Genomic DNA, 27,521 nt, shown 5'->3' with positions numbered 1-27,521 from the left:
GATAGAGGAGCCACTGGAGTTTGGGCAGTCCATGCAACAGTTGAAAAACATGGTGAAATCTTAGATCATCATCAGTCTAATTAATGGCACTACATAGTATGTGGTGGACGTCCATAAATACATAAATGCAATTATATAGACTAAGAAATGTAGCACCAGTTTTTTTTAATGCGACTGAGACTGTGAAACAAACTATTTACCAACCATAGGGGAGTGAATTACACATGGAATACATGAATGAGCTCAATTTTGTAGGAAACACTTTGAATAAAACAAAAACAATTTGTGTTTTCCTGCAGTTTCATAATAGTGTTCCTGATGGATGCCATGACTAAGATATAAAAGGTCCAACAAACTTATAGCATCAGTACTGTCATCGTTTACCTCCAGTGTTCAGGGCTCTTCAGGACACAGGTTAGTGCATTAGGAAGCGCTCTGTTGTAAGCCGAAACTTGACATAAATCATTCCTTATTTAATTGAGATTATTTACCCAAGTAAATACAGCAGCAGATAAAAGTCTGAGCAACGCTAGTTACTGGTGACAGCAGCTGATCAAATTTCACTGGCGGCCAGACTGACAATCGGGAAGGCATCATGTTGCAAAATATATTAGGCATAGTCCGGACTAACTCCTTGTCAATGAAAACTGACTGCGTAGACGATGCTACAGCAGCAGCATCAGTGCTTACGCTGGGACGGTTCTGCCATGTTTTTACACTCATGCAACCCAGTGCAAAATCTTACAGAATGCTTTGGGATGGAGTTAAAAATAGAAAACAAACAAAGAACATAGTTCAAATGTGCTTTAGCCACAAAAAAGTGCACCCAATAAAGCACAGTCTGGTCAGTTCTGTTGTGGCATAAATAGATACCATTCACCTATGAACTTTATTGGTGAGATGACATATTTTAACAGTAAGAACAAAAATACTAATCCAATATTTCCTATTCTAACTGTGTTTACGGTGCATGTGACTGTTGTGGAAATGATTATCCTCCAGCCTGAGGCTTGATAAACAGAACACTGAAAAAAAATCTACCCTCCAAACCATCCAGGTTTTCAGTGAGAACTGTGGAGGCAGTTGCATCCTTCTGTCAGTGTCTGGCTGCTGAAGCAAACAGCCACTTCCCACCCTGTTCTCCTGCTGTTCACTGTCAGCTTATCAGTGAAGCACAAGCAGCAGAACACCACACTGTCCACTCAAAACCTAATTTAATGCAATCTTTGTGCCATCTTAAGAGGTATGTAGTTTCTGCACAATGATATCTGTTCAGTTTCATTACATAATTGCGAGTTCCCCACAGAACTGAACGCTTATCTTTTAGAAGCAGATAACATGTGACACGAGGGGTAAACACGGGGTTCTGATTTATGGAAAGCAAAGTACGTTTAAAATGTAGGTCAGTGCTCACTCAAGAGTACAAATGCAGGAAGTACATTTTTGCATATTTCATGTAATTTTTCAGTTAAAGCACACAAGTTTTACAATGCATTATTTTGAGCTAAAGTATGAAGCCACATTTAGTTTGGGGTACAAATAGACACCAACATAGCTTTAGCCAAACACAATTTAAAGTATACACCAATGAGAAGCTAGTGGCATCAGATTGTTGTTGCTTGGTGTTAAAGTGTTTGCTGGATAATGGTTGGTTTGTTTAGGCCAGAGCTGGTGGCTGAACAAAATGGGGCAATGGACAGAAAATGTAGTAGACAAACTACCTCATTACTGTCAGCAGATGTAATTTTAATGAGTATCCAACAATGAAAGTTTGAAACCACTTTAGTTTAAGCTAAAACACTTTACACTCATGTGGCACATACAAAAACAAATAATTACCATAATTTATCATTTCAAACAACACACTGTAGTACTTAATTTTTTTTTTAAATAAATGTGCACATTCAGTTAACTTCTGTATGTTCAGCATTGTTTATTTAAGTTGTATTATTCTTTTCTTTTTACCTGTGTTTGGGTATCTGGCTGGTTTCAGGCAAAAGATGGCTAGAAGGAAGCAACAGGCTTTTATACCAGAGCTGCCAATCTGACCATACCAAATGTCTGCTAGCTTAAGGGGTGGAACAGGTTTATTTGATTTAAATATTCCGTTATTCAGTTGATTGGTGTGGGGTATTTAGATATATTTTGGGTTTGTTTGTTATTATTCTTTTGATTAAACAGACCAATTGCACTGTTTTGTGCTTCTTATTGTTAGTTCAGCTGCATGTGTTTTATGTTTGAACCTATTGAGTGTAACTGGCCTGATCAGCTAGGATATATACCCCGGCTGTTCAATGTTTGGCAGGTCTGTTAAGAGTTTATTTGAGCAATTCAGTTACTTTATGCTGTTAATTTCTTGCTTGTGGCCTTAATTAAGTTCTGTTCTTTTGAATTCTTTAGTGGGCCTGAATTTAGTATTGCTTTTGTAACATTGTTTGTCATTTTGGGGTAAAATATAAACCCTCATAGAGTCCATTTGTGGAAAAAACGTTTCTGGTCACTACACCAGTTGTCACCCAGGTGATAAAGCTGCAGTCTGCATTGCATTAAAAAACTTGCATCCAGTTTACACATAATAAACCTGAGCTACCAGCCTGAAGTTACAAAAACATGTTTGGCTGTACAAGAAAGTTCATTTTAAATATCTAATGTTGTGCATGATTTTCAAACACATAGACCTAAACAATGCAAATCTCTTTAAATTCTGAGATTTTAGTCATCGTTGTCATCACTGTGCTGTTTTACTGTCAGGCCAAATGTTTCTGTGTAGGTTGATAAAATGATGCTTTAAGAATAACTCCTGCTTTTTGTTTTCGTACAAAACTTACTTCAGTCCCTTCCGAAACCTTCAAACTCCTCCTCACATGTCCCCAAGTAGATTTTGTTCTTTTGTCTTTTTGCCAAAATGTCAGGGTTTGATTATGAGTGGAGGATTTTAGTTTGAGTCTCCCAAGTTACTGAAACCACTGACATAATACTTTTCAGTAATACAACACATATGGAACATAATTTTCTGCTTTCATAGAAGTATTATGATTCTTTCTGTGTTCTATTTGAAAACACAGAATCCTAAACAGAATCCAAGCTGAAACAGTAACCACGACCTGAAATTCTTCTAGAGTTTTCCCTCACAGCGTATTTAAAAACACCACTGAAAATAAGTTGATGGATACTGAAACCGTTCTTATAAAAAATGCAATCTGAAAAGGAAAGTAAAACTTGAATCTGTTTAACATCTTAAATGGAAAAGCTCAACATTTAACCTAAAGAGGAAAAACATTTAATAGAGAAAAGGAAGATCTCCCTGGTGTCTCTAATGGGCCTCTCTGGCTCTGACAGTTGAACTTCCTGTAACTGGAGCTCTGCTGTTCAGCCTTCAGTAAATTTCTGTATATTGCTGGCAGAGGAAGTTGTCGTGACGACGGACATTAAGCTGCATCCCAGTGGTGGTGGGAATGTAGCAGCGCCTGGGTCTCTGGTGTGCTGTATATATTTTAACAGTTGATGTCAGGGTTACAGCCAGTGTCCTCCTAATTAATTTAAACCTGGAAGTGGAGTTTCTTTAAATCTGATAAACCGGGAAGCCACAAAACCTCCACAAATTAATGTTCAGTAAGTCCCTAGAAGACCTTAAAGCATCATTTTATCAGGTGCTGACTCAAATAAAGCAGATTAATTTGTAATAGTCTCTAATAAAAGCAATTATAAGATACTAAAATGCTTTAGTTTATTGTTTGTGGGTGATTGCATGTCACCGGTTGCATAAGTAAGAGAGTGCTGCAAACGTGATGCTTGATTTTTGCAATGGAGACACTCAGACTATAAATAAATGCTCTCAAGGTGATGCAGGGATCATAAAGACAGTTTGACGTCATCTGGTTTTCCAGAAATCCCCAGAGCCGTCCCACAGACACGTCACCAGCAGCAGCCTTTCCTGCAGAGCTGCTGGTAGAAAGCCGGGTACAGAGGGCTCTTTTAGAGAGTCAAGGTTGAGCCCTGAGTGCACTGAAGATGATAATGAAGTAACTGAACGTCTGCACAAGCTGGAGACTGCTGATGGAAATATTAAAGGTATCAAGCACATAATAAGTATTTGAAATTAAGGTCAGGACCAAGGGAGAATGGATGGACTGAGCTCCATGAGGACCCTGCTGAGTCAGCGGCCACTGGACGGCAGCTCAGGTCCTGATTGTTTCTCGGAGAGTCTTAAAGTGACTTTGAAATGGACAATAGGCTGTATATAAATGATGGATATCGCCACAGTGAGGTTATTATGAGGAGGGGAAGCCGTTTTCCAGTGAGGTCAGGTTCTACTCCTTTTTTTTTTTATTTGCTTCACAGGCCTCTAAAACTCCCCCACACAAGTTAGTTGCGACTTTTTTCTGATTTATTCATAATCAGTGTAGATATTAACAACCCAGAAATAGAGTAAAGGAAATGTTTCCATCCTGCAGTTTCACCCAAAGGAAATGAAGACGAGGAAACACGCTGGGCTTAACCCTCAAATGTCACTGACACTTGTAATAAGGCTATAAAAGTTACATTAATCACCCAAGCCGCAGCTTTCAAATATCAAACATCCTCTGAACTGAGACTTTCAGGTTCATTAACGGTGGGAAGACTTGTAGTGAGAAAGCAGATGTGGTGCCTTTAATGGCTTCAACATCCCTTTAAACTGCTCAGTGTCCAAACATCTAGACGGGAATCACAGCAGGAGACCAGCTGCTGTACGGATCGTACCTGCTGAAGCTCTGATCATTTTCTCCACAGTTCTGAGATATGAAAGAGGTCAGCGGGTGTGTTTGTGTGTGCTGTAAGTGACCGAATTGTTGAGTGAAGTGCGAGGTGTGTGTTGACATGTTTGATAGTGCACCATTACCGTCTTCCTGCTTCCACTGTTTGACTGTCAACAGGAATGTTGGGCAAACAGCCACAAAGTTGCTGACAAACCACAAATAAACACACAGGATTTAACTCTTTTGGATCATTTTATTTTTCATAGTGCATTATTTTGCCTCTAACCTGAGCTTCGCCAGAACTCTATTCGACCTCCAATACCTTAAAACAAATAAAAAAACAAGAAAACCACTCAGAGAGCGCAGTACTCCACCAAAGCTGTTCATTCCCTCATTTGAAATGCAGCATTTTTTATTTTTATTTTTTAGAAATGCAGCATTTGATATTATTGTTGTTGTTAGTTATTGATTATCACAAATCACAGCAATAAAGAATGTGGCCATTTAATATAGATTTACCTACAAACAAAACGACCTGAATATGTAGCGGGAGACGGGAATTGAGGGGACTCAGAAACACCCCCACAATTTAATCAGTTGTTCCTTTATCATTTTTGACAGGTAAGTCCCGATAAGTCCACAGCGGTGGATTTGTAATAGGATCGCAATCATGTGATCATTAGCTGGCAGCTGACGTAATGTTCACTGGTTGTCATGGTTACATCTCGCAATGATACAGAAATCTTTAGCAAATCTGTGGATTCAGACTATAAGCCACATCGCTGCCAAAATCTAATCACTTGGTCCTTGTGTCTTTTCTGACCTTCCCTGAAAATTTCATCCAAATCCGTTTGTCCATTTTTGAGTAATGTTGCTAACAGACAGACAAACGAACACCGATCGTCACATAACTCTGCCGAGGGTCTAACCTTGCCAGCAAGTTGATTTCTCGCGATATTTGTGAGTTCACAAATCTCTCAAGAAACCATCTTGCACCGCTTCCACTTTCACTGTTTGGACAGAGCCAAGTTGGCACGGGCCAATCACGCAGCAGTATTCGTGTGTGGGGCGGGATATCCGGGTGTGAAGACGACAGCACTCTAGACGACACCAAGCGCCAGTAGATCAAAACAAACACAGCAACGGAGGACAACGATCGTGTAGATGCTGCTATTAAGTCAGTTTTAGCTGAATCTCCTATCGCTTCTTTGAAGGAAGAACAACGAGAGACGCTTTGCGCATTTCTGGATGGTAAAGATGTTTGTGCTTTTTTACCTACGGGTTTTGGTAAGAGTTTAATCTACCAATTGGCTCCCCTCGTTGTGAAGATCCTGCAATTGGCTAAAAACAAAGCTGTCAGAGGCGGGACATACTGTTGCATTGTCCAATCCGTGCCTCTTTCCTCCGAACGGATTTACATGGAGCGGTCCCAGATTGATATTGTGGAGTACTATCAAGTACTACACAATTATTAATCTGGCTATTGCCAGGTTACCGAGGGTCTGCCTCCTCAGCGAAGTAATAACTACAAATTATTGGGAAAAAAATAGTCTTTTTATAGTAGAAAAATTATGACATTGGAAACAGAAGCCGGACAGGGGAGCAAGCATGAGGAGTTAAATGAAGAAACAAAACAAACCTGTACAATAGACGAACATATCGTGAAGAGAAAACAAAGGTGAAAGGTAAAATTATGACCCAAACTATCTGTCATAAACATCCGTCAGAGTTCACAGGTCGACATCCTGCCTCAGCTTTGACCTACAATACTCACTGTTATTACAAGCACACAGATTGCTTTTGCAAAGTGAGATTATCTTTTTATATTTAGTTGTTCTCGCAGTTGTTCTTGAAACTTTATTCTTGTTCACTGCTTGTTTTGCTGTCTGACTTCGTTTTATTGATGTTTCCAGATCTCTACGAGTACTCTGATTATTATAATATTATCATAGCAAATGGAAACGATAGCCAAAACAATGTCTGGAATAAACCAGAATTACCTGATAACCTTCAAACAGCCCTTTTAACAAATCACAGACAGAATTCACATTCCACAAACGTCTTTGTTCTCAGTGCATGAATTAGACTTCGGACACAGAAGTACAACACAAACACAGAATCTACTTTCTCCTCCGATGTAACTGCCCTCACTGACCCTGATATTTCTGTGTTCGAGGATCCAGGTCAGCTTCTTATTTGTGTCGTCTTCCTCCTTGGCTCCACAGTCTCAAGTGTTCCTGCACAGATACAGAACAATTAATTAATTATAGCGACTTTCTACCAAGTAACCTGTTATCTACTTATCATAAAACATGAATACATTACATAGTTGTTGTTTTTTTATGCGTATCCCAAAGACACATGTTGTGCCCACTCGAGCACATTGCAAATTCACTGTCAAACTAGATTTAAAGTTGTGAAATTGTTAATATTTCACCATTTAGCAGAGCCACAAACTGTGAAAACAGAAGAATAATCAGATTTTCAACTTTGTAACAGTCCTTGATCTGCTCTGTGACATGCAGTGTTGTCAGAAAATTTGTAATATTTCATCAAAATAACTTTATGCTACATATTTCTTTTTAAAAAAAATTACCATACAAATGACAAATGTAAGTGGAAAAATATCGGTCACATGCAAAGTCACGGCTTTTTCCAGTATTGGTAACACCTGTGGGCCCTTGAACTTGTTGATTCCATTTTTTTCACTTATAAATAAATAATCAAATACATACAGCTTTTTTTCTTTTATTGTTTGTGATTTATGGCCTTCAAGCTTTCTTACCTCAGACAAAAACATTCTCTCCTACTTCTAACCATGGTTGTTACTGTTTAGAGGTGCAAGATTTTTTATCTTGCAGTGAAAAATAAGCCCAGAATGAGTAAAAATGCAATTACAAAACACTCAGAAACTGCTTGGGATTCAGAGACTTAACCACAATGTATAACAAAATCCTTGGTAATATACTTTTTTCTTTCATTTTAAGGTTTTGAGCTGTAAGGATGGATTTGTTGATGCAGTTATATAAAGATTAGATATACAAAGAGACTCCAAAGCAGTCTGGTTGGTTCATGAGAAGTTCCAAACGGTCTATCAAAGGTGGAATCTTTGCAGCTTCAGTAGTAAAATCATTGATTAGAAGACTTCCAGCTTTTACATAAAAGTTTATTATGGAAAATCTGTTATGTCAAAGTGTGGAGTCTGGTTGATATCTCACATTGTAGCATTGGATCAAACTACTAAAAACTATTGAAATAGAACTGGTCAAAGTGTCACAAAAATGAAGCAAAGATTTGGTTTTGTAGAGGGTTTCAAATCTTTGCTAAATTAGACTCTTTGCACAAGAACTCAACGGGTAGAGCATCATGCTGAAAGGACTTTCTAAATGCCACTGGGATTGTTTCTCACTGGACCTTGAAGCAGACAAAATGTTAGGTGAAAAAGTTTTACTGGAGGAAATGTGGAACTGGCTGGCAGAAGGAGAGTGTTTCTGTATTTGGGGAAGGTGAAAAGGGCTTGAACAGGGGGAGGCAGTTTTAGAGATGTGGCAAAAAGAAACAGCAAACAGGACTCAGAACAAACCAAACTTGACAAGCGCCATCACGCTAAAACTGGTTGATCTACTACCAGCCGGAGATCACTGACAATCTGGCAGAGAGCAGCTGGACAGCCGGTGTCTTATATTGCAGCAGGTGATTAGAGAACCAGGATCAGGTGAGCAGGAGTGCAGGATTCAGTGGAGGTGAGGAACCAGTCAGCCAAAAGGAGGGACACGCCCACAACACAAAACGGACCATTTTAAACGTTTTCTGGGGCCTCAATACTTCCCTCGCTTGAAAATGTTGCATTTTTTATTCCTTTTTAAAGAACCAATAATCACAATTTTGGCCTGTGCTGGAGCCATTAAATCATTTGGATCACTAGGAAACAACTTTGTCTGTGTCCTCACCAAGTTTCATGGCTATGGGAGTTATATTTCTAGAGATACTGACCCCTTTAAATGCCCCCCCAGGTAAGATGTTTCTGGAAATCCAAAAATTTGCAAGTAGGGTCAACTCAGACTTTGAGATGGTGCAGGAACATGCTGTATTCCCTGCATCCTGTCTAAATTAACTCACACTTAACCTAATGTAAGTCAGTTTAATGCCGTCTGAATGATGGAAACATGACTATGTGTCGCTGCCAGTACGCTCGGCTTTCTTGACCTAATCTCCTTTGGCAGCCGATCAGTCTCTGCTGTGCTGCAACCGACTTCAAGCCTTCATTGTACAACACACACACCCACACACAAACAGCTCCCGCTCCTAATTACTAATAAACCTCTTGAACCGCCTTCCAGCTGTGAACTGTGGCCTCAAACTTTCGGTCACATTACATCTCTGCACAACTGTACTTTATGTAATAAGGACCAATTGCACATTTTTTCCACTGGAATATCGCTCTGCAAGTAAGCTCTTTAGTACATGCAAGACTGCACAGTGAGAGTTATGGAAAGAAAGAAATAAAGGAGAAGGGAAATAAAAGAAGCTGCCTATATGAAGTCCAGTTTTCAAATCCACTCGTATCCTGTTGACAAAAACTGAACAGGTTTTTTTAAAAACTACAAAAGTTTTTGCTAATTTTAAGAGCTGGAAGTCCACTGAAATGTGAGTGGCATATTACACACTGCCCATTGAAATAACTAAAGCACTGAGCACTATTCTTGTGGCATTTCAATAAAACACATTATTATCAGTAACAAACTGCTCAGCCCATCTGGTCCTGACAACAACTCTTATTCCTTCAAAGAATTTGTGAAATGAGTTTAATCAATCGTCAGCACCTGAAGTATCTTTTAATGTGTATTGATGAAACTGTTGCACTAAGATGAGCTCCAAGATGAATAGTAAAACAGACACAATGAGGTGAAGCTTCATCCTCATCTGCATTTTTTTTTCATATTTTAAAAGAAGAATTCAAATTTGAGCTTAAGGGAAAGTGTCGGGAATTTAGTTCCTGGTGAACAGTGTTGGCATCACCTTTCAAAGCACAAGCAGTGGTGCAGCAGGACACATAATATGTGTGTATGTTTGTAGATTTGAACTCTCTAAGCCATGATGAGTCACAGTCTTGCATTGAGGTTCTGAATGCATCCACTGCAACTGCTATCATGATGATCCATGCGTTCATTGACGTTCTAAGTAAAGAAGAGTTAAGACGAGATATTTAAAGCGATAGTAAAGCAGAAATAAGATGTCTTCATGTGCAGGAGCACCTGAAATCCTTTAAAATTTAGTCTTCAGTGATGCAGTTCAGCTTTTTTTGTCATTTTATGCATTGTAATGATCTCATATGACTTCTGAAAGAGGATCTGTGGAGTTTATTTCCTACAAAAATGAAACTTTTCTTGACATTCTGGGTTACCCACCAAAATATCCTGCTGGTATGTATTCTTGAAGTTTTAACATTTGTGTTGAAGAATTGGTGTTCTTCACAAAACAGTTTGATCCAATTCAAAATTGTGTTTAATGTAAGTTATTTTTCATTCAAGCTGATTTATTAGCATTGATATCCATGTTTTTCTATCAGTAGAACAGTGTGAAACCACTGGCTGGATATTAAATGTGCCACATGCATCCTTTTCTAAGACAAACAAATGACATCAAATCATTTATCATTAGAATAACTCCTCCAGAACGCTGCTAATGGTCGAAACTCTGAAAATAATTGTGTCGACGCTGAAGATTTTTTTGACATCATCTCAAAAAATCTTGAAAAGAGCAGCAGCAACCACAATAAAACTGCTAATTAACAACAGTTTTTACTCATCTTTTTCGGGCAAAAAGCCACTCTAGTCCAAGAAAGCCAGGCTGTGCAGTCTGCAGCTGTGTGGATAACAGTCCACTGTGACGGTGATTGAGTGTCATGACAGCTTCATGTCAGAAACGTGGCGATTGTTTGACTGCTGAGGAGCCTGTCAGCTGCTGCTAACTGACCTGACAGCGCAAAGAGAAAACCTCCCACGGAGACACAACAGCAGCAGAGTTGTGTGTATGTGTGTGTGTGTGTGTGTGTGTGTGTGCGCGTGCGTGCGTGCGCGCGCGCGCGTGCGTGCGTGCGTGCGTGCGTGCGTGCGTGCGTGTGTGTGTTGCCATCGCACGCAAACACAGCGTGATAAATATCTGTAATTCACAGAGCAAAACCACGTTTCTGGATAAAAATAACACAGGTGATGCTTATTGTATGCCTGTCAGTCATATCACTTTAGGAGATAAGGGGTCAGAGGTGATGCCCCAAGGTTCTCCACTGTAGCTGCTGGACAGAGAATAGTTCTAGTTTAGTCTGATCTGCTCTGATCTTACAGTCATTTAGTCTATATTTAATCCGAATTTTCCATAGTTTGATGCGAGCACAAAGCCAGAATCACACCCGGCCCTGCACTCCCGCTGGGAGCAGCCTTTCAGCAGCGATAAGGTCGGCTGGCAGTGGTTTGTCAGTGGCATGTGGTCCTGCTGTTTTATCTAATGAGGAAGTGGAGTCTCTCTGTGGTGCTCAGCGCTGACAGATGTGATCGCAGCTCTTTGATTGTCGAAGGCTGTGACTGCAGGGTGAAGGAGAGAAATTGCCAGACGAGTCCCCACCAGGATCTGTGTCTGAGGTGTCGTTTATGTAATAAACCTTCAACCTCGGGAAGTTGTTGTCGTGAAAATCATCAAACTGAAGATATAAAGTCACTTTGTACATTTAGGAATGTAGATACAACACCTACATTGTACAATATGTGTACAGTATTGTTTAAAAGTTTGGGGTCAGCCAGACAATTTAATGTTTTACAAGAAAACTCACACTTTTATCCATGTGTAACATAACTACACAAGGGTTTTCTAATCATCAATTAGTCTTTCAACACCATTAGCTAACACAATGTAGCATTAGAACACAGGAGTGATGGTTGTTGGAAATGTTCCTCTGTACCCCTATGGAGATAGTCCATTAAAAATCTGCCATTTCCAGCTAGAATAGTCATTTACAACATTAACAATGTCTAGACTGGATGTGTCATTCATTTAATGTAATCTTCATTCTTCTTTCAAAATAAGGACATTTCTAAGTGACTCCAAATTGAACGGTAGTGTATTTATATATAGGTTTTGAAAGTACAGATTTACAGCCACGTCTCTTCAAGTGCAGATGCTAATGATAAAATGGAAGTATTTACTTATCGATGGTCTGTTTTCAGCCAGATAAGGTCAATCACTTCAGACATAATACGTAACAGGCAGACTCTGTTGATCCAGACTTGCAAAGTGAAGCACTGTGCTTCCTTGTGTAAGAAAAAACAGTTTCTCTGATATGTTCCTTATAAATTTGTGACTTTAGCCTCAGAGTATTCGTTTTTTTACAGCTAAATTCAGAAATGGTCATTTTGTCTTGTAAGTTTACCCTACTTAATATCAGAGAATTGCGCTTTTTTTCTCAGAAATTTATAGCTTTTCTTGATGTTCTTTTTTAACCTACAATGGCCCCAATACACCAACAAACTTATAACTATTACTTTAACTTATTTGCATATTGTTCTGTATCTTTCCATCTTTGCTTTTGTGTTGTTTCCCTGTCTCTTGTTTTGTATTTCGCTACACGAAAATCCCCAAAATTGCATGTATTAATGGTTATAGCAATGTTTGAACCTTTAATTATACGTGTACCTTTGATTATTGACCTACAGTGAATCATTTTCTATCGTAAGCCTCACACTTAAGAATCTCAATGCTTCATACACTGTATATAATGTACGGAGGCCCCAGTGGGTCATGATGGGATGACCCGTTGGGGACTCACTGTTGGGATGAACCAATGGGGTCATCCCATTGGTCATCCCACCTTTGGGATGACCAATTATTTCTAAACTACTTCGACAGCTACTCATAAACTCCAAAACGTACTGTGTTCTGTAACATTAGTGGCCCAGACGAGCACACTAATTGTTCTTAAGGATCTTATGGATGGAATGCAAATAACTAGGAAAGACAAAACCTAATGTGAAGAAGCGAAACTTTGTCATTTTAAAGAAAAGCTCCTGAGGATCCATAATAATGAAACTTACAGTGAATTGAACTTTATATTTTGACTTCTCACAATAATCAAGCATCTTGAAGGTGAATATAAGATTTGCTCATTCTATCTAAATTGTCCTAAATTATAGAAAGTAAGCCAGAGAAGTTAGACCTATTTGCACCAGGGCAAAATAGAAATAATAGTCTTTTTACTGTTTAGAGAACGAGTGAAGGTTTACTAAAAGATTAAAAACAAAAAGCCTCTTCAGCGTTCATCGGTCAGCTGAGACGCCGTTGGCTTGTCGTGTTTTGCTGTTTTGGAATTAAAATAGTGCAAACAAAACCTTGAGGGGATTTAGAGGAAAAACAAGCCAGTTTACCTCCAATGTGACCTGCACGTATGAAGGCAGTTAACCAAATAATCCTCACTCTGCTGTGTGTGTGTCGAGAGATTACAGTAGAGTCGTGGTTCAGCTTATCAGAATGCATGTTTCCCCAACAAAGATTTATTTCTGACAATGTCACCTCTGAAATGTCGTCATTCAGGATCCTCGTGTGTAGTGATCGTCATTTTGAGTCAGTGAAGGTGTTTTCTTTAAACTGCTTAAACCTCAGATGCCTCATCCTGCACTTCTAACCAGGAAAATTCAACCTTTCTGCCCTGTGGCTTTGGAAAGAGGCTTCACATGTGGGAGATGCCCAGTACAATCACAGTCTGCTCTGAAAGCTTTGATCATGGACAGCAAAGTCATAAAGCTCATTGCTGTTCCTGACTCCTGTCCTCAGTCAGGTTGAGTGATTCTGTAGTCTGACTTCTGCTTGTCTTCACAACCAGAATTGCATTATAACTTGTGTGTATGTCCACTTTCTCAAAAGAATTGATTCTGCTGTTTTTGGCTTCACGTCATTCAGGGTCATTCCACCTCAGTTTATTGAATGTCCCGCTCCTGATTGTCTTTAATTTGACAGATTTTTTTTTTAAAAAAACTGGTGAATATTGATCAAGTAAAAATCTGCTACTGTAGATATCATTAGGTGTTTTTTGTAAAAATTCTTTAAAAAATAAAAAAATTCAATTCAATTTTATTTATATAGCGTCAATTACAGTCAAATCGTCTCAAGATGCTTTACAGAACCCATATGCCTGACCCCCAGAGCAAGCCCAAAGGCAACAGTGGCAAGGAAAACACCCTTTTAACAGGGAAGAAACCTAATTAAATTAGACAAATGTGAGATGGTCAGGCATGAACTTCTTTTAAAATTTGTTGAATTGAAATGGAATGACCTAAAAGCAACACTTTGCCATCAAATTTCTTCAAAATATGGACCTTTTCCCATTTTCCACAAACTATTCATATGCACCAACCATCTGAATGATGAACCTCAGACAATAAAATTTACTAAACAGTTTGAAGTTCTCCAGAGAATCTGTGTTAATTTCATTTACATCAAATTATCAAACTGGACACCAAATACATGCTAAATACTTACTCTGAAATACTTCAAACTCTCCACTCATACAAGGAATTCTGACTATTGTTTGCACTTAGTTTAAATACAATTTTGGTAGATTCTAGCAGGAATAACTTGATAAATTTATATATTAAACTCCATTTCCTGCCTTTTTAATCACAAACCGACCACTCAGTTGGCTCCACAGGTTGAAAATCCTTCACAGTTATTCCTGAAATCCGTCAGCCCAAGAAAGGTGTGGAGAGAAGCTGAAATGTACATAAACTGTGGAGGGAGGCGGTCGGCAGTGCTTCAGAACGTATTTAGGCAAAGCGATTGAAAGCACATGTGGACTGACATCGGCTGCATGCAACATCACCGAAGCGATCCAAGGTGTAGAAACAGAAGCTGAGAGAAATCCAGACACACTCTCTCGCTGCTGTTAACGCACATTCAGGTCATGTTTATATTAGGGCTTACATAATGGCTATCATATATCCTGGACTCTCTGTTTGCACGCTGCACAAGGTCTTCCTCTGCCTGTACAGTGTGTCAGCATGTTCCGTGGTGTCGTAGCAGGTGTTAGTCTCTGAGCAAATGTCACCCATATGAAGTCCTGCTCTCTCACTGTACCGGCTGCAGAAAGTGTCCCTCTATCAGGCTTTGTCTTGTTTCTCACACAATATTGCTGAATGTTTGGGCAGCAGAATCCACAATATTAGAAGACAAGGGCTGGACTGTGTGTGCAGAGGGTGTGCTCATTCCAGGCAATTGTTAGTGGTTTGTTTTTACCCCGAGAAGGATGAAATTCACTTCAAATAACCAAACCAAACCCCTGAAATCTGCAGGTTTGAGTGTTGTAAGACGTGTGCAAATGTGGAGCACAGCAAATAAACACAGCAAATGAGCCTGAAAGACAAAGCTTTATGATGTAAGGGGAAGGATGCTGACATGTGAAACAGCAAAATGGAGTGCATTCCTGACCAAGTATGAGTGCTGGAGAATGTGAATTACTGGACAAAGAACATAATGTTTGATTGCAATTTTAGCTGCAGTCATTACAAAGTCATGCTGTGTAGAAACACGCAGTGCGAACTCTAAAACTGTCAGCAGAATGTGCAGAAAATGATGCAGGAGATGTACAAATAGAGCAGTTTCCATTTACTGGAATGGTCTTGGGTTTTAAATATTCTGCTTTAATAAAGTGAGAGCAAATCTGAGGTTCTTAAGGCGTGTAATTGTAGACTGATTTGCAAGAAATCACCCTGGTTTCTATTCTGCACTCCTTGTGTTGCAGGTTTTCCAGTTTGAACCTGCCCTCTTTATCTTTATCGTATTGATGTTGCACTTTTATGGCACAAAAATGCAACAAATCAAAGCACACTTATTATAATTTAATGGCCTCTCTCTGCTTCTCTCTTGCAGATCTGCGGGAGTTCACAGCAAATGGATGGCCTGTCAGCTCTGGAGTGCTGAAGCTCTGTAAAGTCATTCCTGTGTTTTAATGTGAGCATCCCTGAGGAGTTTAGTGTGTCATCGGGACCTTGAGACGCTGCCACACACACAGACACACACACACACACACACACACACACACACGCACACTCTGATGTTCAGCCTCATAGCTCTCACAGTAGACCTGGCAGACCTCTAATCTCTGAAAGATTGATGAGGTCTTGTCCAAGCGCAGGAGGCCTGGCACGGTGTCGATAAGGCGGCTTTCATTTCACCACGTTTTACTCCTCGCCCCTGCCTTTCTTCTCCTCTTTTACTCCACACTGAAGGACATGAAGCGTGAGAGAGGATTATGACATACCGAGGCCTCCGGGCGAAAAGGGACAGTGTTTTAAGAAACAGGAACCATGAAATGCCCCAAAAATAACAGTTCTGACCGCTGCGTGGAAGCCGAGCAGGATGCCAGAGTCGGCATGTCGCTGTCAAACTGCTGGAGCTGGAATATAGTGAAACTACAGCGAGGAAAAACGGAGAGCTGAGAGTAGCTGAACGCACGAAAAACACACAGTCAGAGAGGCTCACACAGGACAATGTGCAACATCTCCTTCTGTGATGTGGACAGTAAGGTGGACCAGTTCTTCCAGCCGACGCTCTACATCATAGTCATCGTTCTGGGGCTGCCCACTAACTGCATGGCACTGTGGGCCGCCTACATGCAGGTAGAGTGGACACACACACACACACACACACACACACACACACACACACACACACACACACACACACACACACACACACACACACACACACACACACACGTGCTCACACTCCACCTGTCACCACTATTGGCTAGTAATGTGTTACAGTAAGCAGTGGTTGAAACCGACTGGTGGGAGCTGCCACTTAAAAGGTCACAGGCTTCATTGGATTCTAATAGCAGGATTTATTTTGGACTCTTTTTCCATCTTGGTTAAGTAAGCAGTTTCTAGAGAAACCCTCAACAAATCTACTTAGAAATAACAATGTATACACAATTAAGGTACTTAGAAACGTCATCTTGTCATTTGAATGCCAATCTTATAAGTTTTAAGTCTAAAATTTGTGTTTAAAAGCCAAAAATAAATTAAATGATCCAACAATCAGGTGTTCATAGATGCAAACGTCTTCAAGCTGTGAGACCCCTGTTCGGTTCCTGGCCACCCCCGTCTCCTTACATTGTCAACATCTAAGAAAAGATAAGATAAGATCAAATTTTATAAATTTGCAAGAAAATTGTTATGGCCGAAATTGTCCAGAGAGAGAAAAAAAAGTGACATACAAAATGCAGTGCCTAAAAAGTAGAAAAGCAGTAAGATGTGAGTATAATACATTACTGAAATGACATAAGCTAAAATAAGGCTGGACTAGAAAAGCTAAAAGTAATGCTGGCAATTACACTGAGATAATAAGTAAATTCATACATGATAGTGAAATATTGCACCTGAAAAATGAGATGAAAATGAGATATTGCACATTACATTGACATTGTTGTACATGAAAGTGAAATATTGCACATTTTAGCAAAATGTTGCGCATGAAAATGAAATGTTAAGCATGAAATTCAAATGTTGCACCTGAGAAATAAAACATGAATTAGTGCACATGCACAGGAAAATGAAACCTAAATTATCACTGAAGTTGGGATACACATACAGAGTTGATTTAAATACAGCTGCTTTCTGGGGTTCACCTTGTAGATATTTATACCTGCCGTACTAAGATGTCTGGAATGAAAACAGCAAGCAGTTCAAAAAAGCAACAGAGTTCACTTCGCAGATGCCTCTAATTTACATGACATTTTCCAAGTTACATATCCGAGCCTGGCTGCTAGATTGGGTCCTCGGAGGCGTTGAGATATTTTCCCAGACAGCATCAAACATTTCCAGTGTTTCCCACAGAACATTCGTTTGCTTTGGCAGCAGTGGGATGAATTTTATTGACTTTTCATTGAAGCGAGTCCAGTAACTCGAATCTTTCGAGGACAAACTTCATTAAAAATGAGCAATATTTCAATGTGATATTGTTGTTTGTGTTCCATTGCGGCGTCAGGGCCACGTTTCAAACTTTGGACAATTGATTTTTTTTTTCTCTGACGTGAGTACACAAAGACTCAGATAAACACTAGTGTGCTGTGTCACCAAGGTACATTACAGCCATTGTAGTGACCACACGACCAAGTGACAGGACCTGAACTGAATCCTAAACATGAGCTTACTTGGTTTATTCACCAGGGTGGATGTGCCTAAATAATAACTCTGTAATGCCAATACTGCAAGGGGAAACAGAGCTATCTCTTATAAGCTGGATTTCAATCCAAATGCTGGCAAATCACATTGGAAAAACACAGTTAGCTCATATGTTCTTTGGCTGCTGCATATAAAGACATCAAAACACATATTTATTTTACAAGGCTTGAAATACGTTTACCTGTGAGAGAATATACTGAGCAAACCCAACCAGTGGATCAAAATGTTTGCCACTGTTCTATTAGGGAAACCAAAGGATTTGTAGCCAATGCAAATGAACACCTTGTTTGCATGTTTTTTTTTCTTACATTTGTATAAAAACGATACATTGCACCTTGTCTGAGTTGTAAGAATATGGCATGACCATACATTTACTCCTGTCCTCCCCTTTTTCACACTCCCTCCAGGTTCGCCAACGCAACGAGCTCGGCGTCTACTTAATCAACCTCTCGGTGGCTGACCTCCTCTACATCACCACTCTTCCTCTGTGGATCGACTACTTCCTGCAGCACGATGACTGGATCCACGGTCAGGAGAGCTGCAAGCTGTTTGGATTTATCTTCTACACTAATATCTATGTCAGCATTGCCTTCCTCTGCTGTATATCACTGGACAGGTACCTGGCTGTGGCGTATCCTCTGCGCTTTGCGAAGGTTCGACGGATCAAAACGGGTACGAATGACACATCTTTAAAACAAATTTATTTATTGCAACCTTAACACCTCTGATAAAACAATGTTATGAGAGTAAGTGCTTTTAAATCTGACACATTGTCTGCGGCACCCCATCCTGTTTTTCCACCATTAAGATTAAGAGACTTAAGGGCATGTGCATCTACAGGAAATTCAGTTTGTGCAGAGATAAGATCACTTCCATCTACGACAGAATAGAAATAGCTACCTAACCCAGGAAATCTGCAAAAGACATTACACTGAATACTTTTTAATGACACCTACCTTAAACCCAGTTTCGAAACAAGGCCCCGGACAAGCAGTACAACACGATGAAAATTAGTTTTTACTTTTCATGTAGATGGCAGTAAGACTTTGAAACAGTTTTTTGTGCAAACAAAGATGGTATTAGGTTTACTGTTTGGTGAATGGCTACTGTTTTCCTCCATGATCATTCAGTGTGAACACAACCCAGAGAAATAAAAGTTACCTGAATCTCTAGTGTTTCTTTCCCCTCTTCCTGCAGCCATCCTGGTCAGCGCCATGGTCTGGATCATCGAGATCGTCGCCAACTCCGCTCCTCTCTTCCATGATGAGCTCTTCCAGGACCGCTTCAACCACACCTTCTGCTTCGAGAAATATCCCATGCAGGACTGGGTGGCAGGGATGAACCTCTACAGGACATTTCTTGGCTTTCTGGCTCCGTGGACAGCCATGCTCATCGCCTACCGAGGGATCCTCGTGGCGGTGCGGTGCAACGTCTCCACAGAGCGTCAGGAAAAGGCCAAAATTCAGCGTCTGGCTTTGAGTTTGATTCTCATTGTCCTGCTGTGCTTTGGACCATACCACATCCTGCTTCTGGTGCGGAGTGCCATGTTTCTGAGGAAGCCATGTGACTGCAGCTCAGAGGAGACCCTGTTTGCGGCGTATCACGTATCTTTAGCACTGACCAGCCTGAACTGTGTGGCTGATCCCATTTTGTACTGTTTCGTCAATGAGGGGGCGAGGCACGATGTCGGCCGAGCGCTCTCAGCTTTACTGTCCGCCGCCTGCCACCGGCGCTCCTCTTCCTCGCCGTCGCACGCTGACATACTCAACGCTGGTTCGGTAACCATGGAAACGCCGCTGTCTGCAAAGAAGCAGCCCTGTGTGTACGCTGACGGAGGCAAGACGAGCAGCTACAAGACTGAGCTGGTGGCTCTGAAGGAGGAGTGCTTACAGATGACCATCCTCAGTGTTAAGAAGTGAACGCACAGTAACAGATCCAAACTGTTCAGAGGAAGCTCCTAGCACTCCCAGGGTCTGGTTTCTTCAGGCTGAAATCAGATGCAAGTAGTGGCTGTAGATGTGTGGGGTTAAAGCTTCCACTAGATGGCACATTAAGAAGCCAACAAAGTCAACAAAATACATGGTCTGTAGTCACGGTAACAGACAGATGTGAGGTGGAAATGAACGGAAAACAGTTGAATGTCGATGGAGAAACTACTTTGTTGTTGTTAGATCTTCACCTCGTGTGGGGGGAAAAAATTCTGCAAACAAATTAGGTTGGATTTTGTAATGTAGTTTGTAACAAAAAAACATGACAAATATGAATTTTCTTGCATTCTAATTACCTGTTCACACAATAAGGTTTTCAGTTATATGCTGCTGATTTGGTTCAACTTTCACCTGTACAGCTGCACTGCATGCTACACTTGGCATGTCAACGTGATTTGTGGTTGGAGCAGAAGAAACTTTGATCTGACGGTGGCGCTCTATGAAAAGTTAGGGGATCACCAGCATCCTTAGGATTCAAATTCACCTTAACATGAATCTCTGTACTAAATTTCACACCAAACGTCCAGTAAATGTTGAGATATTTCAGTCTGGATCAAAGTCTAGAACAAATCGACCGACCCACCAATGGTGCGACTAGTAAGGATCTTAACAATACAGTTTGGATTGTGGACTATTTTCTGTGCCAGGAGTTGTTTGTGATGCCGAGGAAGACACTTTTGAATATTTAAATATTTAAACAGACTGGTCTCTGCATATCGGAGTGCTGCAGGTAGTCCGAGAGGAGACTCGCTGTCACATCGACGCCCAACTGGACAAAAGGCAGATGCTCTGCTTTGGAATATGAATAAAGAGCGGCAGGAGGTTGATACAAAAGATTGAGAATTAAACATTTGTAATGCAGTTTGGAAATGTCTTTATTGTTACAGTAGTTTTTTTGTTGAAAGAAATAATGAAGCCTTTTGAAGTACCTCAGCTTGTAAACTGTGACAGCATGAAGGCTTAGAGTCAAAGTGTCTTTCTTTTGTAATATGAGCCATGTTTTTTGTCTTATTTTTACCACATACAGCAAAAAATATATATCTCACATCACTGAGATATAAAACAGCCTTTTACTGCATTCTGCTTAGCCTGAAAGTTTCACATTTAACTATATTAGCGGTATGTTGTGGAGCAGAAAATCAGTGTCATAGTTGTAAAACAGAGATGGTTTTTTTTGCAATATGAGTGCATGCATTTGCTAGTAATCATAAAAATATGGGAACGTACATGCTAGAGGTATAAAATTTTACTTTTATTGCTTAAAAGTTCTGACAGCATTGACTTTGCTGCAGATAATAACATCTGACCTGCCTGGATTCAAACTGCGAGAGCAAAGGCCCAGTTGACCCAGTAACATTTACATTCCAATTACAGACAAAAGCTTTTGAATTAAGTCCTGAACTTTCAAAATTATATTTTGATCATTGTTGTTTTCAGTTTCATTTGTCCTCACTAACCATGTTGCGCAACAGTCATCAGATCTAATCCAGTTTCTCTAAATTGACAGGATTTATACGTTCCTCCATGAATCACGTGGCTGCTAACGTGGTTTGTCATAATAGAGAATCAAATTAGGAAGTATTAATCATGCATTTTTTAAAGTGTGTTAAGGAAAAGATTTATTGGAATAAACATAAAACCATCTCCAGCCCTGGAGGATATGGCTGAACTGAAACGAGCAATGCAGCATTGATTGTTTTTAAGGACTCTTTCCAAAATCAGTAGTTAAAAATGTATAGCATTTATAGCTTTTCTATGTGAGGGCTGATTGATTTTAATGTAAACATAAATGACCGTTTTAATCAGCCAGTTCTAGCATAGCTGTCATATTTTATTTCTAGAGTCAAGTGGGAGCTGTCAGAAAATGAAATTGATTGATGTTACTTTTCCATTTTGGGAGCTTTTTTATACAGTAAATCCAACATAAAGTGACCAAATAATGCAAATTTAGCTCTCACATTTGCAAATCCAAAAAATAGCATTTTGAATTTAAAAAAAAAATGCAGTAAATTTGACTCCAGAAAACTAAATCAACTGTCAGCCTGATCTTTAAACTTTTTTTCTGTTTGCTTTTCTGTGCAGTTGTATGTTTTTGTACCTTTGGATTAATGGTAATAACATTTCATCAATGCATCTGTTTACACTGTAGGATTCTCTGCTGTATGCTCAGAAATATAGCAACGAATGATCTTCCTTGTGTGCAGTATTATGGTTCATTAATCTCCAGTTCAAGGCAGTGGTTTAGCTGAGATAAAGAAGTGCCCACATTGCAGTTACACCTGCATCCCAGCAGCAGTGATTTTTTTAAAAATAATGTTTTCTCGGCATGAAAGCACTGCTCAGCTCAGTGCAGTGATGTAAAATGAAGTCTGTGGAAACTTTCAGCTTGTTCGTGTCGCTGCTCTACCTGCCGCTGGTTTTGTCGTGCATCCGTGTGTCGGTTCTGAGAGGAGAGGAGACGCCAGGCTTCATATTGTGTATTTGCTCATCGACAGTGTCAGTGAGAAATAAATCATGCATATGAAACTTTGCTTCTACCCGTGTTTGTTTGTTTGTTTAAGCTGAGAAAAAGCAGCTGGCTTAGCAGTTGGCTAAGCTAAACTGGCTAAACTACAGCACACAGACTATTGATTTTGTTTCTTTCTTTTTTGTTTCTGTGTTCATCTGTTCTGGTCTCCTGGGGAATGCCTTGAGGGACTTTCCTTGACATTTGGAGCAAATGTTCAGTCAGACCAAAGGGTGAACTGATTAGATTTTGTTGTTTAAGGTCAAAGGCCACAGAAATCTCACCAGACATTATTTTTTGGCCATAACTCAAGATTTCATTTGGTAATTAAAACAAAATTTCCCACAAATGTCTAATACTGTAAAAAAAAAAATATGCAAAAGGTCAAGGTCATTGTCCAGAAGAACATTTCCAGCATCCATCACTCCTGTGTTCTAATGCTACATTGTGTTAGCTAATGGTGTTGAAAGGCTCATTGATGATTAGAAAACCCTTGTGGAGTTATTGTCACGGTTCCGCTCCTCTGTCCTGTCTGTTTGGTTGTCTCCCATCCTCTCCTCTGCCCTGTCTCTGTCTGGTTGTCTCCCGTCCACTCCTCTGTCCTGTCTGTCTGTTTGTCTGGTTGTCTCCCATCCTCTCCTCTGCCCTGTTTGTCTGGTTGTCTCCCATCCTCTCCTCTGCCCTGTTTGTCTGGTTGTCTCCCATCCGCTCCTCTGTCCTGTCTCTCCCCTACAGCTCGGTGCCTGAGTGGAGTCTAGCTCCTCAAGCTGACTCCACTCAGGTAATCAACTACCTGCACAGCTCCCGGACAGCTGATGACCATTTACTAACGACTCACCTCTGCAATAAAGACCGGCTCAGCCTTCCACTCCCTGCCAGAGCGTTAAACAAGAACCACGCAGTTCGGTTTGCTCTCTAGCCTTCAGCATTTTCTGTTTTGAGTTTCTGCCGTGTTTTCTGACCTTGTTTTCTCCTGCCTTCTTCAGTTCAGCTGCCCGGGAACCCCCACTCCTGCCTGGAACCCCCACTCCTGCCTGGAACCCTCACTCCTGCCTGGAACCCTCACTCCTGCCTGGAACCCTCACTCCTGCCTGGACCCCCACTCCTGCCTGGACCCCCACTCCTGCCCGGAACTCCCCGCTCCTACACCCTGGTTTTCCCCCACCTAGCCACCATTTTCACCCCAATCAATAAACCACTTGCACTCAGCCAGCCCTGGTAGTGTGGTTTTCTGCTCGGGTCCCCCTGCTCAGTCCGTGACAGAACGCTCTGGCCACAAACGGACCCGGAAAGCACTACCAGGGTTTGGACCAACCTTCTCCTCTCACAGTCGCTGCAAACCCTGCAACCGGATTCCTTCTGCTCTGCCCCTCACCTCATCTCCGGATCCTACAGTTCCCATGGCAGGTTATGACACATCCTCTCCCTTCTGGGGAACCCGTTGGGCAATAAAACTGCCTTCCAAGAGGCACCATGGTTCCCGGGGTTCTGCCTCAGTGAGACCGCACTCCGGTCCTCCGTCTCCAGTCCACACGGGAGCCATCTTTTTGACCTCTGCTCCCCAGAACCGGACCCCGACCCCGACCTCTGCTCCCCAGAACCGGACCCCGACCTCTGCTCCCCAGAACCGGACCCCGACCTCTGCTCCCCAGAACCGGACCCCGACCTCTGCTCCCCAGAACCGGACCCCGACCTCTGCTCCCCAGAACCGGACCCCGACCCAGACCCCAGTTCCACCAACTGAGGACCCTGACTCCCTGCCCTGGACCCAGGGCTCCTCCCTTGTAGTTCTCTTCTCCTGTTTGGAGAACAGCATATACTTTTATGCATTACGTGATCTACACGATGAGTGGAGGAAAGATCCCAGGGAGGAGACTGTGGCCCAGGGCCTTCGTCTGGCGGTTCAGCGGCCTGGTCTGATTAATTACCTACCCAACTACATTCAGCAGTTCCTGGACAGCCCCGTCACACTTCCCCATGGCAGCCGCGCCGCCTCGGGCCCCCGCGGTGGTCGACGCGCCGCGCCGCCTCGGGCCCCCGCGGTGGTCGACGCGCCGCGCCGCCTCGGGCCCCCGCGGTGGTCGACGCGCCGCGCCGCCTCGGGCCCCCGCGGTGGTCGACGCGCCGCGCCGCCTCGGGCCCCCAGGGCTTCGGCTGCCTGCGAAAGGCTTAAGGCCTTCCCCCCGGCTCCGCCCCCGGAGGACCCACCGGAGGACCCACCGGACCCGGCCCCGCCCCCTGTCCGTCCGCCGGAGCGGCCCCTCTGCCCTGTCCGTCCGCCGGAGCGGCCCCTCTGCCCTGTCCGGCCCCCGGGCCGTCCGCCGGAGCGGCCCCGCCTGTCTGTCAAGTCCTGGCCCGTCCGGCCTCCAGGCCACCCTCTGAAGCGGGCCCTCCGCCCGGTCCGGTCTCGGCCTGTCCCGCCTTCGGGCCATCCCCCGGAGCGGTCCCTCCGGCCCACTCATCCCCAGCCAGTCCGACCTACGGTCCGCCCGCCGGAACGGACCCTCCGCCTACCGGAACGGACTCACCGGCCCACTCATCCCCAGCCAGTCTGACCTACGGTCCGCCCGCCGGAACGGACCATCCGCCTACCGGAACGGACTCACCGGCCCACTCATCCCCAGCCAGTCCGACCTACGGTCCGTCCTCCGGAGCAGACCCTCCGCCCTGTCCATCCCCGCCCTGTCCAGCCCACGGTCCGTCCTCCAGAGCGGACCCTCCGCCCTGTCCATCCCCGCCCTGTCCAGCCCACGGTCCGTCCTCCGGAGCGGACCCTCCGCCCTGTCCAGCCCACGGTCCGTCCTCCGGAGCGGACCCTCCGCCCTGTCCAGCCCACGGTCCGTCCTCCGGAGCGGACCCTCCGCCCTGTCCAGCCCACGGTCCGTCCTCCGGAGCGGACCCTCCGCCCTGTCCAGTCCCCGTCCTGCCCTGTTCTCAGTTCAGTCCGGTCCAGTCCCCGTCCGTCCGGTCCAGTCCCCGTCCTGCCCTGTTCTCAGTTCAGTCCGGTCCAGTCCCCGTCCTGCCCTGTTCTCAGCTCAGTCTCGGTCCAGTCCTCAGCTTCGCTCAGCTCAGTCTCGGTCCAGTCCTCAGCTTCGCTCAGCTCAGTCTCGGTCCAGTCCTCAGCTTCGCTCAGCTCAGTCTCGGTCCAGTCCTCAGCTTCGCCCAGCTCAGTCTCGGTCCAGTCCTCAGCTTCGCCCAGCTCAGTCTCGGTCCAGTCCTCAGCTTCGCCCAGCTCAGTCTCGGTCCAGTCCTCAGCTTCGCCCAGCCCAGCTCAGTCTCGGTCCAGTCCTCAGCTTCGCCCAGCCCAGCTCAGTCTCGGTCCAGTCCTCAGCTTCGCCCAGCCCAGCTCAGTCTCGGTCCAGTCCTCAGCTTCGCCCAGCCCAGCTCAGTCTCGGTCCAGTCCTCAGCTTCGCCCAGCCCAGCTCAGTCTCGGTCCAGTCCTCAGCTTCGCCCAGCCCAGCTCAGTCTCGGTCCAGTCCTCAGCTTCGCCCAGCCCAGCTCAGTCTCGGTCCAGTCCTCAGCTTCGCCCAGCCCAGCTCAGTCTCGGTCCAGTCCTCAGCTTCGCCCAGCCCAGCTCAGTCTCGGTCCAGTCCTCAGCTTCGCCCAGCCCAGCTCAGTCTCGGTCCAGTCCTCAGCTTCGCCCAGCCCAGCTCAGTCTCGGTCCAGTCCTCAGCTTCGCCCAGCCCAGCTCAGTCTCGGTCCAGTCCTCAGCTTCGCCCAGCCCAGCTCAGTCTCGGTCCAGTCCTCAGCTTCGCCCAGCCCAGCTCAGTCTCGGTCCAGTCCTCAGCTTCGCCCAGCCCAGCTCAGTCTCGGTCCAGTCCTCAGCTTCGCCCAGCCCAGCTCAGTCTCGGTCCAGTCCTCAGCTTCGCCCAGCCCAGCTCAGTCTCGGTCCAGTCCTCAGCTTCGCCCAGCCCAGCTCAGTCTCGGTCCAGTCCTCAGCTTCGCCCAGCCCAGCTCAGTCTCGGTCCAGTCCTCAGCTTCGCCCAGCCCAGCTCAGTCTCGGTCCAGTCCTCAGCTTCGCCCAGCCCAGCTCAGTCTCGGTCCAGTCCTCAGCTTCGCCCAGCCCAGCTCAGTCTCGGTCCAGTCCTCAGCTTCGCCCAGCCCAGCTCAGTCTCGGTCCAGTCCTCAGCTTCGCCCAGCCCAGCTCAGTCTCGGTCCAGTCCTCAGCTTCGCCCAGCCCAGCTCAGTCTCGGTCCAGTCCTCAGCTTCGCCCAGCCCAGCTCAGTCTCGGTCCAGTCCTCAGCTTCGCCCAGCCCAGCTCAGCCTCGGTCCAGTCCTCAGTCCAGCTCAGCCCAGTCCTTTCCTGCCCTCAGTCCAGCTCAGCCCAGTCCTTTCCTGCCCTCAGTCCAGCTCAGCCCAGTCCTTTCCTGCCCTCAGTCCAGCTCAGCCCAGTCCTGCCCTGCCCTCAGTCCAGCTCAGCCCAGTCCAGTCCTGCCCTGCCCTCAGTCCAGCTCAGCCCAGCCCAGTCCTGCCCTGCCCTCAGTCCAGCTCAGCCCAGCCCAGTCCTGCCCTGCCCTCAGTCCAGCTCAGCCCAGCCCAGTCCTGCCCTGCCCTCAGTCCAGCTCAGCCCAGCCCAGTCCTGCCCTGCCCTCAGTCCAGCTCAGCCCAGCCCAGTCCTGCCCTGCCCTCAGTCCAGCTCAGCCCAGCCCAGTCCTGCCCTGCCCTCAGTCCAGCTCAGCTCAGCCCAGTCCTGCCCTGCCCTCAGTCCAGCTCAGCTCAGCCCAGTCCTGCCCTGCCCTCAGTCCAGTTCAGCTCAGCCCAGTCCTGCCCTGCCCTCAGTCCAGTTCAGCTCAGCCCTGCCCTCAGTCCAGTTCAGCTCAGCCCAGTCCTGCCCTGCCCTCAGTTCTCTCCCTCCCTCCTGTCTGTTCCCCTTGTTTTCTGTCCTTTTGGTCCCTTCTGTTCCGTCTGGTTCCTGTGTCTGTGTGCGTGTCTCTGTCTGCTCCTTGGTTGCCCCGGTAGGTTTGGTTGGGTCCATGGGGCGCCGGGAGGCGCCCGTTGAGGGGGGGGTACTGTCACGGTTCCGCTCCTCTGTCCTGTCTCTGTCTGGTTGTCTCCCGTCCGCTCC

At 44.1% G+C, this 27,521-nt stretch overlaps 1 protein-coding gene and 1 long non-coding RNA gene across 2 annotated transcripts in view; one reads left to right on the top strand and one right to left on the bottom strand.

Moving 5' to 3' along the window:
- Positions 1–22,481, top strand: part of gpr4 (G protein-coupled receptor 4) — a 54,298-nt gene extending 31,817 nt beyond the window's left edge. Inside the window, exons 2-4 of the mRNA XM_022194160.2 lie at positions 15,648–16,396; positions 18,370–18,634; positions 19,160–22,481. Coding sequence (XP_022049852.1) covers positions 16,268–16,396; positions 18,370–18,634; positions 19,160–19,881 — 1,116 coding nt within the window. The 5' untranslated portion in view covers positions 15,648–16,267 and the 3' untranslated portion in view covers positions 19,882–22,481. The remainder of the gene's footprint in view (positions 1–15,647; positions 16,397–18,369; positions 18,635–19,159) is intronic.
- Positions 16,601–19,238, bottom strand: LOC127536685 (uncharacterized). The gene is made up of 2 exons (XR_007945779.1): positions 19,124–19,238; positions 16,601–16,902 (listed from the first exon to the last, which is right to left on the bottom strand). It is a non-coding gene; the product is annotated as an uncharacterized LOC127536685 (long non-coding RNA).
- Positions 22,482–27,521: the final 5,040 nt, after the last annotated feature.

This window comes from Acanthochromis polyacanthus, chromosome 13 (assembly GCF_021347895.1).
Source record: "Acanthochromis polyacanthus isolate Apoly-LR-REF ecotype Palm Island chromosome 13, KAUST_Apoly_ChrSc, whole genome shotgun sequence".
Classification (NCBI taxonomy): domain Eukaryota; kingdom Metazoa; phylum Chordata; class Actinopteri; family Pomacentridae; genus Acanthochromis; species Acanthochromis polyacanthus.
The sequence above is the reverse complement of the archived record's forward strand: the minus strand, read 5'-3'. Positions and strand labels throughout refer to the sequence as shown.